General features: G+C 43.0%; 1 protein-coding gene across 1 annotated transcript in view; it reads left to right on the top strand.

Moving 5' to 3' along the window:
* The first annotated feature begins 1,976 nt into the window (after positions 1-1,976).
* The window catches only part of VSTM4 (V-set and transmembrane domain containing 4), a 30,165-nt gene continuing 19,156 nt past the window's right edge, over positions 1,977-12,985 (top strand). The window contains exons 1-2 of the mRNA XM_008502030.2: positions 1,977-2,044; positions 7,931-8,329. Of these exons, the coding sequence (XP_008500252.2) occupies positions 1,990-2,044; positions 7,931-8,329 (454 nt within the window). The 5' untranslated portion in view covers positions 1,977-1,989. The remainder of the gene's footprint in view (positions 2,045-7,930; positions 8,330-12,985) is intronic.

Genomic DNA, 12,985 nt, shown 5'->3' with positions numbered 1-12,985 from the left:
CCAACAATGGCTGGCAGGAAATACTTTGGAAAAGAATATGCAAAACCAGTCATCCATGCTTTTCCTCTCAATCAGCAGTTCAAGGACTTCCTGAGCTGGAGATTCCATCAGGACTATTAAATTAAATAACTGCTGGTACAGGGTTTTTTGTTAATTTGCCTGTTTCTTTTCAAATTAGCTTATCTCTTAGACAGGATTTCTCTTTACTATGTTAAAGGAGCAGACCTGAATCTACAAATCTTAATTAACTCCCCAGGCAGTACAACTTTTAACAACTCCCTCTGTTCCCTCAAGTCTGAGCATAATTCAGACCGGTCATTCTCTTGAAATGAGGATTTGCTGTATGGACACAAAAGCCTGTTTCTGAAGTAAATTAATTGCATGATATTAAAGGCAGTGTTCAATCTCACAAGGATCAGATGAAGCACACACTAAATTTTCTGTGATACTTAAATGTAGACTTGTATTACCCTGCCTAAATGATTACTAGGAGAGGGGTGGAGTAGCTAAATTGGTACTTATTGTCCTATCCAGGGAAACCAGAATACCAAAGTGTTTTTATCATCCATGCAACATTAACACTTAAATCAGGTATAACCCATCATACCTGGTGGCATGAGGATTAAGACCATGTCTCTGGAGGTTTGTGGGCTTTCAAATGGCAAACACTTTCAAAACAAGCAAAGTGGAAAGGCAGGAGAAGGCTGCCAGGTTCCAACTTCCCATGCCCTTTCTGGCCTAAAGCTGTAGGCAAAACAAGCACAGTAACCTTGGGGAGATGCAATTAAGATGCTCTATCAATTAATTTAGGACTTTTAATGAGGGTGTCAGTGGTCAGTAGTTGAGCAGCCACGTCATTGGACAAAATCTGCCAAACAGCAGAGCACTGTGTGATGCTCTGTGTGATGTATGCTCTGTGAATGAATCCCCATGACAGCTAAAGGGTCTCTCCTGCCTGCTAGAACTTTTTATTCCAAGGTTGCCACCAACAGGGCCCCTCAGCAAGGGAGACAGCCCTTCAGACTGCCTGGAAACTGCAGTTCTGTTCCAGTTAAGGAGTGGGATGAGGGAAATAAGCATGAGGGCCTGCAAAATTTCAAAAGCTTTCAGGAAAGCAGAGAGCATGCATAACACAGTCTTACCTGTCACAGAATCAAAGAATTGTCGTGGTTGGAAAAGACCTCTAAGACCACCACAGGCAACTCAGCCCAGAGAAATAAAACCCAAACAAACAAAAAACCAAAAATCCCAAAACACCAAGCAACAAAAGCCCATCACAAAAATACACCAAAAAACCCCCAAACAAAACAAAACAAACCCCATTATCACACTATCATGCCTACTAGAGCATGCCCTGAAGAGCTGCATCTACATGTTTTTTAAATATCTCCACAGATGGTGACTCCACCACCTCGCTGGGCAGCCTGTTCCAGCACTTGACTACTCTTTCAATAAAGAAATTCTTCCTAAATGTGGTTTAAACCTCTCCTGATGAAACTTTGGGCTATTTCCTCTAGTTCTCTCCCAGCACCCTGCCTCACAACCCATAACTGCCTGTCTCACCTGTTTGCAAAGAGACTCAATGTGCTCAGAAAGGTGAGTTTTCCACTTGCCGTCTGTACAGATCCATGTCCTTGAGGCAGGGACAGTGCACAAGGGAGGAATCTCAAAGACAGCAGATGGAGCAGCCCTATCTCGCCCTAGTGCCACCCCACAGGCCTGGGTGCTGAGTGGAGAAAAAAAAGAGAATGAAGGCGAGAAAAAGGGGAGAGCTGAAGAAGGGGCAGGACGGTGGGAAGAGCAGAGAAACAGGGAGGGAAGGAAGAAAGCGGAAAAAAAGGAGGGGAAAGGGGAGGAGATGAAAGAGAAGGGGAGAAGGGAGGACCGGGCGCGGAAGAGGCGAGAGGCCTGGGAGGAGAGAAGGAAAGCGGCTCAGCAGAGAGGGAAGGGACGGGACGGGACAGGACGGGACCCGGCGTCCCACGGGCCATGCGCCTCCTGGCCACTGCGCTGGCCGCCCTCCTGGCCACGGCCCCGGCTCCAGGTAAGCGGCACCGCGGGGACGGAACGGCCCAGAGCCCGGGCTCGGCAGCCCCTTCACGGCTCGGACGGGACAAATCCTCTCCGCCGCCTGCGGAACCTCGGGCTCCACCTCGGGCTGCCGCCCGCCCCCTTGCCCTGCGGAGCAGGGTCTGGATCCCCTCCGCGGCGGTGCCACCAGGGCAGAGCTTGGGGCAGCAGTTTGGAGCCGACACCCTGGGGTTCGGGCAGCAGGAAGGGGTCCCGGTTAGCGGGAGGAGAGGTGGGGTCTGCCGCCCAGGCACTGCCGAGAGCGGGAGTCCCTGCCGCCCCGACCCGCTCCCCCACTCCGCTCTCTCGGCGCTCCCGGGGCTCCCGGCGGCAGCGCTGCCGCACGACCCGACCCGCAACTGTGTTTTTACAAAAAAAAAAAAAACAAAACAACAAAAAACCCCAACAACCCTTCTTATGCAGAAGTTTATGGAAACGTGTCCTCTGCCACCTTCTGCGCCAGGCGGGACTAAGCTTAAGCTGCATCGAGAACTGCAAGCAAAGTTGAGGGCAAGAGAGATTTGGCATTGCGTTTGCCCCAGGATGCCGCAGGCATCCAGTGGAAATAGAACCCCTAAGTCAGTTCTAAATACCTTCTCCAGTCAAAAGCCTTCTGCCTCTAAAAGCAAAGGCCAGCGGTGTGTGCTAAAGCTGCAAAATGAACACGGAGTCAAGATCTGAACTTGAGGATGTAGTGAGAGTAAGGGGGCGAGGAAGCCCTGTTTGCTCAAGGTTAGTAAACAAAGCTGGATTTGGATCTTCACCTCAAAAAGGCAGATGATAGAGGCAGAGGCTTGGTTCAGGTCCATCTTTAGTCACGGCAGCAGTTTTCCCAGAGAAAAAGCGTCTGACTTGTGAAACTTGCAGACAGATCCATTCAACTGAAAACAGCTGGTTGATTTTGGTGACCTTGCTAACCAGTGCCTCAGTATTTTCGTTCATTCAGAAAAAAAAAAAAAAGAAAAAAAAAAAGAAAAAAAGAAAAATAAAAAGAAAAAGGAAAAGAAAAAGAAAAAAAAGCTTTGCTTCTTCCTGGCTTATCTGCACTTCTTACTTTTTAATTGTAGTGAAGACAAAATAAAATAGGCTTTGCCAAAACAAAACAAATTAAAACAGGGGTAAAACCAGTCCCATATGTTTCTTGTCAGGCAGATCTGAGATCAGAAGGTAACAATCCTGGTAGCATGTCTCTGTAGTTAGCATGCCTCCTAGGTGTCAGCAGGGGCTGAGGACAAAAGTCCTCTCAACCCTGAAGGGTCGGTTGAGTTCTGCCTGCCAGTCTCCATGGAGGAAGGAAGAGGAACTTGAGTTGTGAGTAGTAGTGCATAGAAGCAACTCTACTCCTGAGTGTCTCCACTGAAGTAGCTTGGGTTCTTCCATATAAATGCAGCTATGCTGAAACTGCTTATCAGATAGAAGGACCTAGCAGTCACTGTGGGTCCTCTGCTACTACACCAGTACAGACAAGAGCGGATAGCCCAGTCAGTCAGAGATGGGTTTCTGGTTCCTACAAGTGTAATTTGATACTCTTGGCAGTGCCATGGAAGTGTTTTAATATGGTGGACAACTAAGTCCAAACCTAACTAATACCTAGAACTGAACTCTCGTTAGCAGAGGTGCACTGTTTTCATAACAGGACTTTTGATGTCAGAGTTTAGTCAGCAGTAACCTTCCACGATTCCCAATAGGCCCGTGTGTGTGGGTGGAGGGTACCAAAGAAACAAACAGCTAAAACATTGGGATGGGGACAACTAAGTGGGCTGGTTGCAAATAGGAGAGAATTGTTTGATGATTAAGCACACTGCAAAGGAATCCTCAAGTCTGTGACTCACTCTCCTCCCCTTTTCCATAAATAGTCTCCCTTTGCAAGCAGAAGCAAGACTACAACTCTTGTGAGATCCACCTGAGCAGCTACATCATGCCATACTGGGAAGGCAAGTGTAGAAAAACAATTATTCTGTACTAGAAGCAGCAATCTGAAATCTAGAAATTCAGTGCTCTGTTGACACACAAGGCTGCTCTCAAGTTGTGAAGGAGTCTCCTATCTTGGCAAGAAGGCCATTACAAGGGTAAACCTTATGTATGGGGTGATCCAGTGCCTGCTAGACAGGAGGAACATTTCCACTAGTGTCTGGAAGCCCTAAATGAGCTCTCTCTTTCCAAAATCCACCACTGTTCCCACTCTGGTGACAATGGAAGGACAGAGTAAAAAGGGCACTGTTTTTTTGTTTTATATGGAGCATCACCTGACCCTGTTCAACATGGAAAAAGCATCAGGAAATTTCCAAAACTCTCCTCATTGCTGCATTTGTACAGCCTCACAATAGGAGACACAGAAGAAAGATAAGGAGATGGGTTCCCACTGATCAGACAATGTAAAGGATGCAAAATTTGTAATTCTTAATAAAAAAAACATCTCCCCAGAGGAAAAGTAGAAGCCTTAGGTATAAAGTGTCAATGTTTGTATGACTTTAAATAGCTGGGAAGGGATCAGAGGCTTCACATACAATGATTTTTTGTCTTCCTGCAGAGGCTTCCATCAGCACCACATCGGAGTTCCTTTGTATTTTCTCTTGGGTACCTTTTGGCAGTATGTTCTGCTTAGTTTTGAATTTAGCAATGAATCTTTAGCTTTTTATTTTGGGACTCAATTCCACAATTAATTCTAGCCAGCTTTCTCAACCAAGAAGCTCACATGTCCAGAAAATGACATAACTGTTTTTCTTTACAGTTTCCACGACATGTTCATAATTTCAGTAGAAAAGGTTTGTGTTTTTTACTTACCCAAACCACATTTTTATAAATTATTTATTAAACATTTATTGCCTAAGTAATTATGAGAACCCCCAACAGTGCTGAAATTCTTAAACATATCCTGTGTTTACTGTGCAGCATAACCTTCAACATTTAACCTTATTTCTATGGCAGAGGCAACCATCTTCACATGTGCCTGTAAAGTACCAAGGTCAAGTAAATCCAGCAAATAATAACTGAAGTTTCATGCCTGGAAAGCTTTTGGTGTTACTCAGCCTTATTTTTAAAATTTCAACATCCTGTCCTACTTTTGTGTTTTCTACAATCCAAAATAATGTCTTGCTTTGCCTCTTACCTGAACTGCACACACAAATACACTGCAGATAGTTATGTCAGTAATCCAGGCCATGCTTAGCCAAGTTTCTTAAAGTTAAAAAAAAATAAATTCCCTCTTCTTCTTCATAAAAAAACCCCCAACAGTATCTACTTAGAAAAATACACCATTCAGTAGAGATTTCTGTTGTAATGACACATAATCTTTATTATGCTAATACTTCTTTTTGGTTTTTATAAATCAACTGCTATGTAACTAATTTCGTGGATTTACCTTAAGTAGAGTGATAGAATTCCCCACTTCTTTACAGCCTCACTGGGACCATAAAACCAGTGTCTCTGTCTCCATTACTCCTTCATAAATAGAATGGAAATACTTTACTTTGTTATTTTGAAGATAAATATATGTTTGTGTTTCAAAAGCTGATGTCAGACAAGAGTCTCTGCCAAAACATTCATCCCTTTTGTTAAAGTGTTCCTAGCTGATGTGCTTGAAAATGTGTCCAGATATAAAAAAAATTAAAAAAATAATATATATAAAAAAATCACTCTCTCAGAGTTGTAATTCTTATCAGTATTTGAGTACAGTATATTCACGTAACAGGAAGCTTAGTATTCACATTTTAGAAGATATTTCAAGTTTCGTAGACTGCATATCAGGGACTGCTTACTCACTGTTGAAATATGGATGCTATCCATAGTGGATGCTATCAGACTGGTAGATTACACATAACCAGTTACTTAGGGAACCCTTTGCCACAGTATACCATTTGTTAAAAGTTGATCTGTTTCTGATGCGATTGATAAGAATATTCTTAATGTACAAACCTACTCTCATTCTATGACAAGGTGACCTGCTTAGTGGTTCAGGAAAAGGCTGTTGATGGAATCTGCCTGGACTTCAGTAAAGCCTTTGACACTGTACCCCATAACATCCTCATGGAAAAGCTGGCTGCCTATGGCTTGGATGGGCATGTACTCTGCTGGGTTAAGCATTGGCTGGGTGGTCAATGGAGTTAAATCCAGTTGGCAGCTCAGTCATGAGTGGTGTCAAGCAGGGACCAGTGGTGGGGCCACTCCTGTTTAACACCTTTATCAATGATCTGGTTGAGGGGATTAAATGCACCCTCAGTAAGTTTGCAGATGACACCAAGTTGGGAGGGAGAGTTGATCTGCTGGATGGTAGAAAGGCTTTACAGAGGGACCTGGACAGACTGGATCTTTGGGCTGAGACCAACCATATGAAATTCAATCAGGCTGAGTGTTGGGTTCTGCGTTTTGGTCACAACAACCCCAGGCAGCACTACAGGCTTGGAGAAGAGTGTCTGGAGAGCTGCCTGGCAGAAAAGAACCTTGGTGTATTTATTGACAGTCAGCTGAGTATGAGCCAGCAATGTGCCCAGGTGGCCAAGAAAGCCAATGGCATTCTGGTTTGTGTCAGAAATGGTGTGACCAGCAGGACCAGGGAAGGGATCCTGCCCCTGTACTTGGCACTGGGGAGGCCCTACCTCGAGTACTGTGTTCATTTTTGGGCAACTCAGTACAAAAAGGACATTGAGGTGTTGGAGCAAGTCCAAAGAAGGGAAACACAGATGGTGAAGGGTTTGGAAAACATCCCTTATGAGGAGTGACTGAGGGTGTTGGGACTGTATAGTCTGGGGAAATGGAGGCTGAGGGGAGACCCTATCACTCTTTACAAATACCTGAAAGGAGGTTGTAGTGAGAGTGGGGTTGGTCTCTTTTGACTGGTGACAGATGACAGGACAAGGGGAAATGGCTTCAAGTTTTGTCAGGGAATATTTAGGTTGGATAGCTTTACAGAGAGGGTTGTTGAGCACTGGAACTGTCTCCCAGGGAGGTGGTTGAATCTCCGTCCCTGAATGTGTTTAAAAATCATCTGGATGTGTTTCTTGGGGACATGGTTTAGTGGTGGGTCATCAGGAATAGAGTAACAGCATTAGGACGAGGTTGGACTCAATGATTGTGAAGGTTATCAGTTAGGTCAGAAAAGAAAAATCTTCCTCTAATTAATAGCTATGAATTTCTTCACCTATACTGGCCTGGTTAGAAATAAAGCAGGCAGGCAAGTAACTGGTCTAAGCTAGGTTCATGATGAAGAATGGGAGAAAAAAGAATTAAACTAATTAAAATCAAAGACAAACTTTAAACCAGAACCAATGAATGGAAGTGCTACTTAGGTGAGTAGAGAAGTGGAGATGGTACTTTGCTAGAGGAGACTAACAAAGCTTGGCTTCTTCAGCTCAATGAAACAAAGTCTGAGACAACAGATAATCCCTTTCTATATGGAGTTAGGAATAGAACACTGGAGAAGAAAACACTATTAAATCTTAAAGTTGGCACAGGAACAAATAGGCATGAACTGACTTGAAAAAATTTAGCCTGGATATCCTAAGAAGGATGCAAGTCATAGAACAGTGTTCCAAAACACATTCTTGGCTCTTGCTCCAAGCTAGTTTTAGATGTTCAGACTGATGACAGATTATGTGATGTTTGGCCTATGACTGCAGCAAGGTGTCCACTTCAGCCCCAACTTAGTAGTTAGCAACAGCAAGAACACTAGAGCAGAGTCACTGAAGAAGGGCCTCATACCATCTTTAACATTCACAGAGACAGATGTCAGGTTCTAAAAGCCCTGTTAATGCTGCACACTGCATGAATGCTATCAGTTGCTGGGAACTTGTGCACTGGGACAGATTATGGCACTGGTTGTGGTGATACGGGGGATTCTCACCATCTTTTCTTTCCTTTGCAGATGTTTGTGAGGCTTTAAATGTGACAGTCTTTCCAGGACCAACAGTGCAATACTCTGAAGGAGATAATGCTACCCTTTATTGCCACATTTCTCAAAAGAGAAAGACAGACAATTTGCTAGCTGTGCGGTGGGTCTTTGCTGCATCACCTACACAGGAGTATCTGATGATCAAAATGACAAAGTTTGGGTCTGTTCAGTATTATGGAAATTATACTCATCATTTCCACAAGCAAAGACTTCATCTTCTTAAAGAGAAACATGGAAGCATGTACAAATTTCTTATTCTAAGCCTCCAACCAACAGATCAAGGACATTATATATGCAAAGCCCAGGAAATCGGCAAACGCAGGAATAAGTGGACAGCATGGTCAAATGGCACAGCAGCGACTGAAATAAGAGGTGAGAGACTACTGATTTCAGTTCTTGTCATTTTCTTGGCACATCTGAAGTTCAGTTATTTTTAAGCATTATCTGTGAATAAGACAGGAAAACCTAATACTCAACTTCTTTACTCACACATTACAATTTAAACATTATTCAGCCTATAATAAAATGTCAAGAAGTGATAGATTTGTGGAAGATGGTCTATTTCCTTTGCTTTTTACCAAATGACAGTAATTAAAACTCCTATACATTCAGTTAAAGTCTCTACAGCTTTGCTAGTCAGAGTAAACAAATTCCATTGTTATTTGAATACAAAGATCCAGAAACAGAAAGAAATATACTTATTTCCTGAATAATAGTCTAGTCCTAGTCTAAACTATTTGGCCATGTAGGGTATGCAAAACTTGTCTGGAAAGCCTCTAAGATATTAATATGGGATTTCCTCTGCTCCCTGGTTGCAGTCAGGAACATAACTAATGACAGCAAAACCGAAGTTCAAACTGTAATCCCAAGACTGAATTCATTAGCTTCACATCTCAAGAATAGTTTCTTGTTTAATTTTTGTTGCTGTTTTCCATTTTTGTTTTTGTTTTTGTTTTTTTTTTAATGGGTGGGAAGTAAAAACACTAGATCCCAACATCCCCTGAACTTAGCCTTCATCACAGGAGGGCACCAAGTTTTACAACCACTGACGCCATGTTGAGTGGCTAGAGCCAAGACACAATGGTTTGTCTTGTAGCCACACATGAATATGAAAGTTTATTGCACACATGATTTAGCCCCACAGACTTCAGGCATTAGCTTATTCACATGCTCAGCAGTCTTTCTTCCTTGCTGTTCTTGTGTTTGACTAGGAACTGGCTGTCCTCCTCCTATCTCTATCTCATTCTCCTTCCTCCTTCTAGATTTGGCTGAAAGAAGAGATTCAGTTCCTGTTGAGAAGAAACAGGCAAGCAGGGGGACTGATCACCCCAACTGCCTTAGCTTGTTACCTTTGGGAAGGGGTAAAGCTGGTGACTGGTGTGGTGAATGGAAGCCAAGAAGGAAAAGCAATATAAATTATTGTCAGGCCACCTGTCATACACCTCCTCACAAGAAGCCATTCTGCATCTTTCATAGCTGCTCAGCGTGTTGCCAACTGTAATACATAAACTTAACATTGCTCTTCCTAGCTGAAGTGTGGGCTTCTGATCAATTCAGTTACTGCAAAGAAGGAAAACTGAAGCTGTTCAGTCCAGCCCTTCAATACCATCCCCCTCATTTTTAGTATGATTTGTAAATATATAATCAGGGTTGGGATTTGAGACTCATGACTGCATCTTTCTCACACTGTCCTGGATTTCTTTTCTCTGCTTCAAATGTAATGTAAAGCAGAGCAGGAAGCTTGAGGCAGAGGAGGAAGGCTGTGGCCCACCTGTAGACCAAACACATCAAAAATATGACCTGTGGGGGTCTGAGGCTGGCACCACCACTACCCCACCCCCCAATTATTAGAATTATTCTTATTCTAAATTAAGATTAAAAATATTAAAAGACTTCTGGAAAATGACATACCTTTAAATGCCATAGCAACTGTTTTACTGTTAAAAGCCTCTTTATTGCAAACAAAGGACAACCTTAGCCAGTGTTTGGTTATCACACTGTGAGTGTACAGGACTTGCTACACATGGGAGGGAAGGAAACTCTTTTCAGGGTGGTGATAAGAGTCTCCAGTGTCCTCACTGGTAACACTTGGGCTTTTCAAGGAAATTTTCTTCCAAACACATCTTGAATTTTATATTATGATTGGTTATGTTTTTTATTGCAAAGGGATTTACTTATATTACAGTTAGGCCCAGGATGCAGCAAATGGAACAATACAAACTGCCTTAAGCATTTGGATGCTTAGATTGTATTGCTTGTGCTTTATCAAATAAGGTAACAGTATTCAAAGAAATCACAGTTGCTTTCTTGTCTAACATTTTGTTCGAGTTAACGTGTCTGTATCTATATAAAAATTCAAAATAACATCTTTAAGCTAAAGCACTACACAGATTTCTTACAACCTTGCATTTCAAGTGCTCACAGAAATAGCATTTACTTTTTTTTTTTCATTTTTTTAAAAATAGGAAAAAGAGGTCACTGTGAAAGACAGACATTTCCAGTAGGAATTAAAGATTCATTCTGCTGCTTCTAAATCTGACTTGCTCTAGAAGGAGAAAAAAACCTGGGGAAGTTCAGTTCATAGCCTTTGTCAGTCACCAAGAATTCAAAGGAAGCTTTACCAGATTACAACTGGCTCTGTAGTGTTAACTTACATTCAGATTTTTATTTTCATTTTTTATTTGCTAGCAAGTTTGCTGGTGTGAATTGCTATAGGCCATTAAGAATCTGCAAATGCATTTTTTCATAACACAAGTTTATACAGATACACATACTGTAAAAACAGTTTAGTTACAGGCAACAGTTTCTTAATGTGTAATGATGGAGGTTAAAAGTTTAGTTAAAAGTGTCTTCTTTAGTGTTGTACAGCTCTTAAGACATTGATGTTCATCCATTTGCTCAGGGCTCTGTATTCTGGTCCTCCTTCTGAAACATCACAATTTTATGCAAAATCTGCATCTATTTTTCCTTTGTTTAATTATAACATAATAATTACCTCAACCCTTTTTTTAGGATGAAAAAGCGAGCTGGTACAACTTGCGGTCATACAGTCTTTCTGGGAAAAAAAACAATCCCACCCATAGGCAGGAAAATTACTCCAGCTGAGAATTTAAGCTATTCAGCACTCAATAGTCAATTACTGTAATACAGCAGTTACAAAACAATTTAATTAAGATGTGTGTCCTTCAGTAAACCTAATGCTCTTCCAATTACTTTTTCCGTAACCTAAGACTTGGAAATAAACAACAGTGTTAAAACCCCTTTGTAATATATAACTACAAGGGAAAATATTCCCATTCCCTTGAGCAAAAGTTGTTCATCTTTTCTCTGAGAATCAGAATCATCAAGGTTGGAAAAGTCCTCTAAGATCATTGAGTCCAATGGTCCACCACATAAACCCTAACCACTAAATCATCCACTGTAGATCTTCATCTTTTGAAGCTCTGTCTTTTGAATACCTCCAGGGATGATGCCACCCCCACCTCCCTGGGCAACCTGTTCCAATGCTTCACTACTCTTTCTGTGAAGAAGATTTTAATATTTAAGATTTAATATTAATATCAGTATTTAATATTAATATTTAATATTTCAATGTTTAATTTTTTAATATTTAAGATTTAATATCCAACCTGAACCTCTCCTAGTGGAGCTTTAACCCATTTCCTCTTGTCCTGTCACTGGTCACAAGAAAGAGGAGGCCAGCGTGTGTCTCATTACCACCTCCTTTCTGGTAGTTGTAGAGAGCAGTAAGGTCTCCCCTCAGCCTTCTCTTTTCTAAGCTGAGCAGCCCCAGCTCCTTCAGCCTCTGCTCATAAGCCCTGTTCTCCAGACCCCTGATCATCTTGGTTGCCCTTCTCTGCACCCTCTCCAGCCCTCCATGTCCTTCCTACGCCGCGGTGCCCAGTGCTGCACACAGTACTTGAGGTGCAGCCTCGCTAAGGCAGAGTTTAGGGGCAGGGTCACCTCCCTGGTCCTGCTGGTCACACTGTTTCTGATGCAGGACAGGATGGGGTTGGCCTTCTTGGGCACATTGCTGGCTCATGTTCAGCAGGCTCTCGATCAACACCCCCAGGTCCCTCTCTGCTGGGCAGCTCTCCAGATACTCCTCCCCAAACCTGTAGTGCTGCTGATGGTTGTTGTGGCCAAAGTGCAGGACCTGACATTAGGCCCTTGGCTACAGCCCATCAATTGAGCCTGTCCAGGTCCCTCTGCAGAGCCTCCCTACCCTTGGGCAGATCAACACTCCCTCCCAACTTAGTGTCATCTGCAAATTTACTGAGGGTGCACTTTATCCCTTCATCCAGATGAGCAATAAAGACATTAAACAGGAGTGGTCCCAGCACTGAGCCCTGGGGAACATCACTTATGACTGGCCACCAGCTGGATTTAACTCCATTCAGCACAACTCTTTGAACCCAGCCTTCCAACCAGTTTTTTACCCAGCAGAGCACATTCACTTCTAAGCCATGAGCCGTCAGCTCCTCCAGGAGAATGCTGTGGGAAACCTTGTCAAAGGCCTTGCTAAAGTCACAACATCCACAGCTCTTCCCTCAACCAGTAATCAGTTTGCTTTATCATAGAAGGAGATTAGGTTAGTGGAACAGGGCCTGCCCCTCGTGAACCCAGGCTGACTGCCTGATCACCTGATGGTTCTGCATGTCCTGTGTAACAGCACCGAGGATGTTCTGAGCAGTCAAATTCTCTGGGACTGAGATCAAACTGAGAGGCCTGTAGTTTCCCAGGTCATCCTTCTGTCCCTTCTTATATATGGGGATTACATAAACAGTTTTCCAATCTGCTGGTATCTCTCCAGTGAGCCAGGACTGTTGATAAATGATGGAAAGTGTCTTGGTGAGCACTGCCTCCAGCTCTTTCAGCACTCTTGGGTGCATCCCATCTGATCCCATAGATTTACACACATCCACATGGTGCAGCAGGTCACTAACCATCTCCTTCTGGATTATGGGGGAATCTCTCTGCTCCTGATCCCTGTCCCCGGCCTACAGAGTTGAATTCCCTGAATACAAT

Source organism: Calypte anna, chromosome 6 (assembly GCF_003957555.1).
Source record: "Calypte anna isolate BGI_N300 chromosome 6, bCalAnn1_v1.p, whole genome shotgun sequence".
NCBI classification, from domain to species: Eukaryota; Metazoa; Chordata; class Aves; order Apodiformes; family Trochilidae; genus Calypte; species Calypte anna.
Note: the sequence above shows the minus strand (reverse complement) of the source record. Positions and strands in the feature narration are given on the sequence as shown.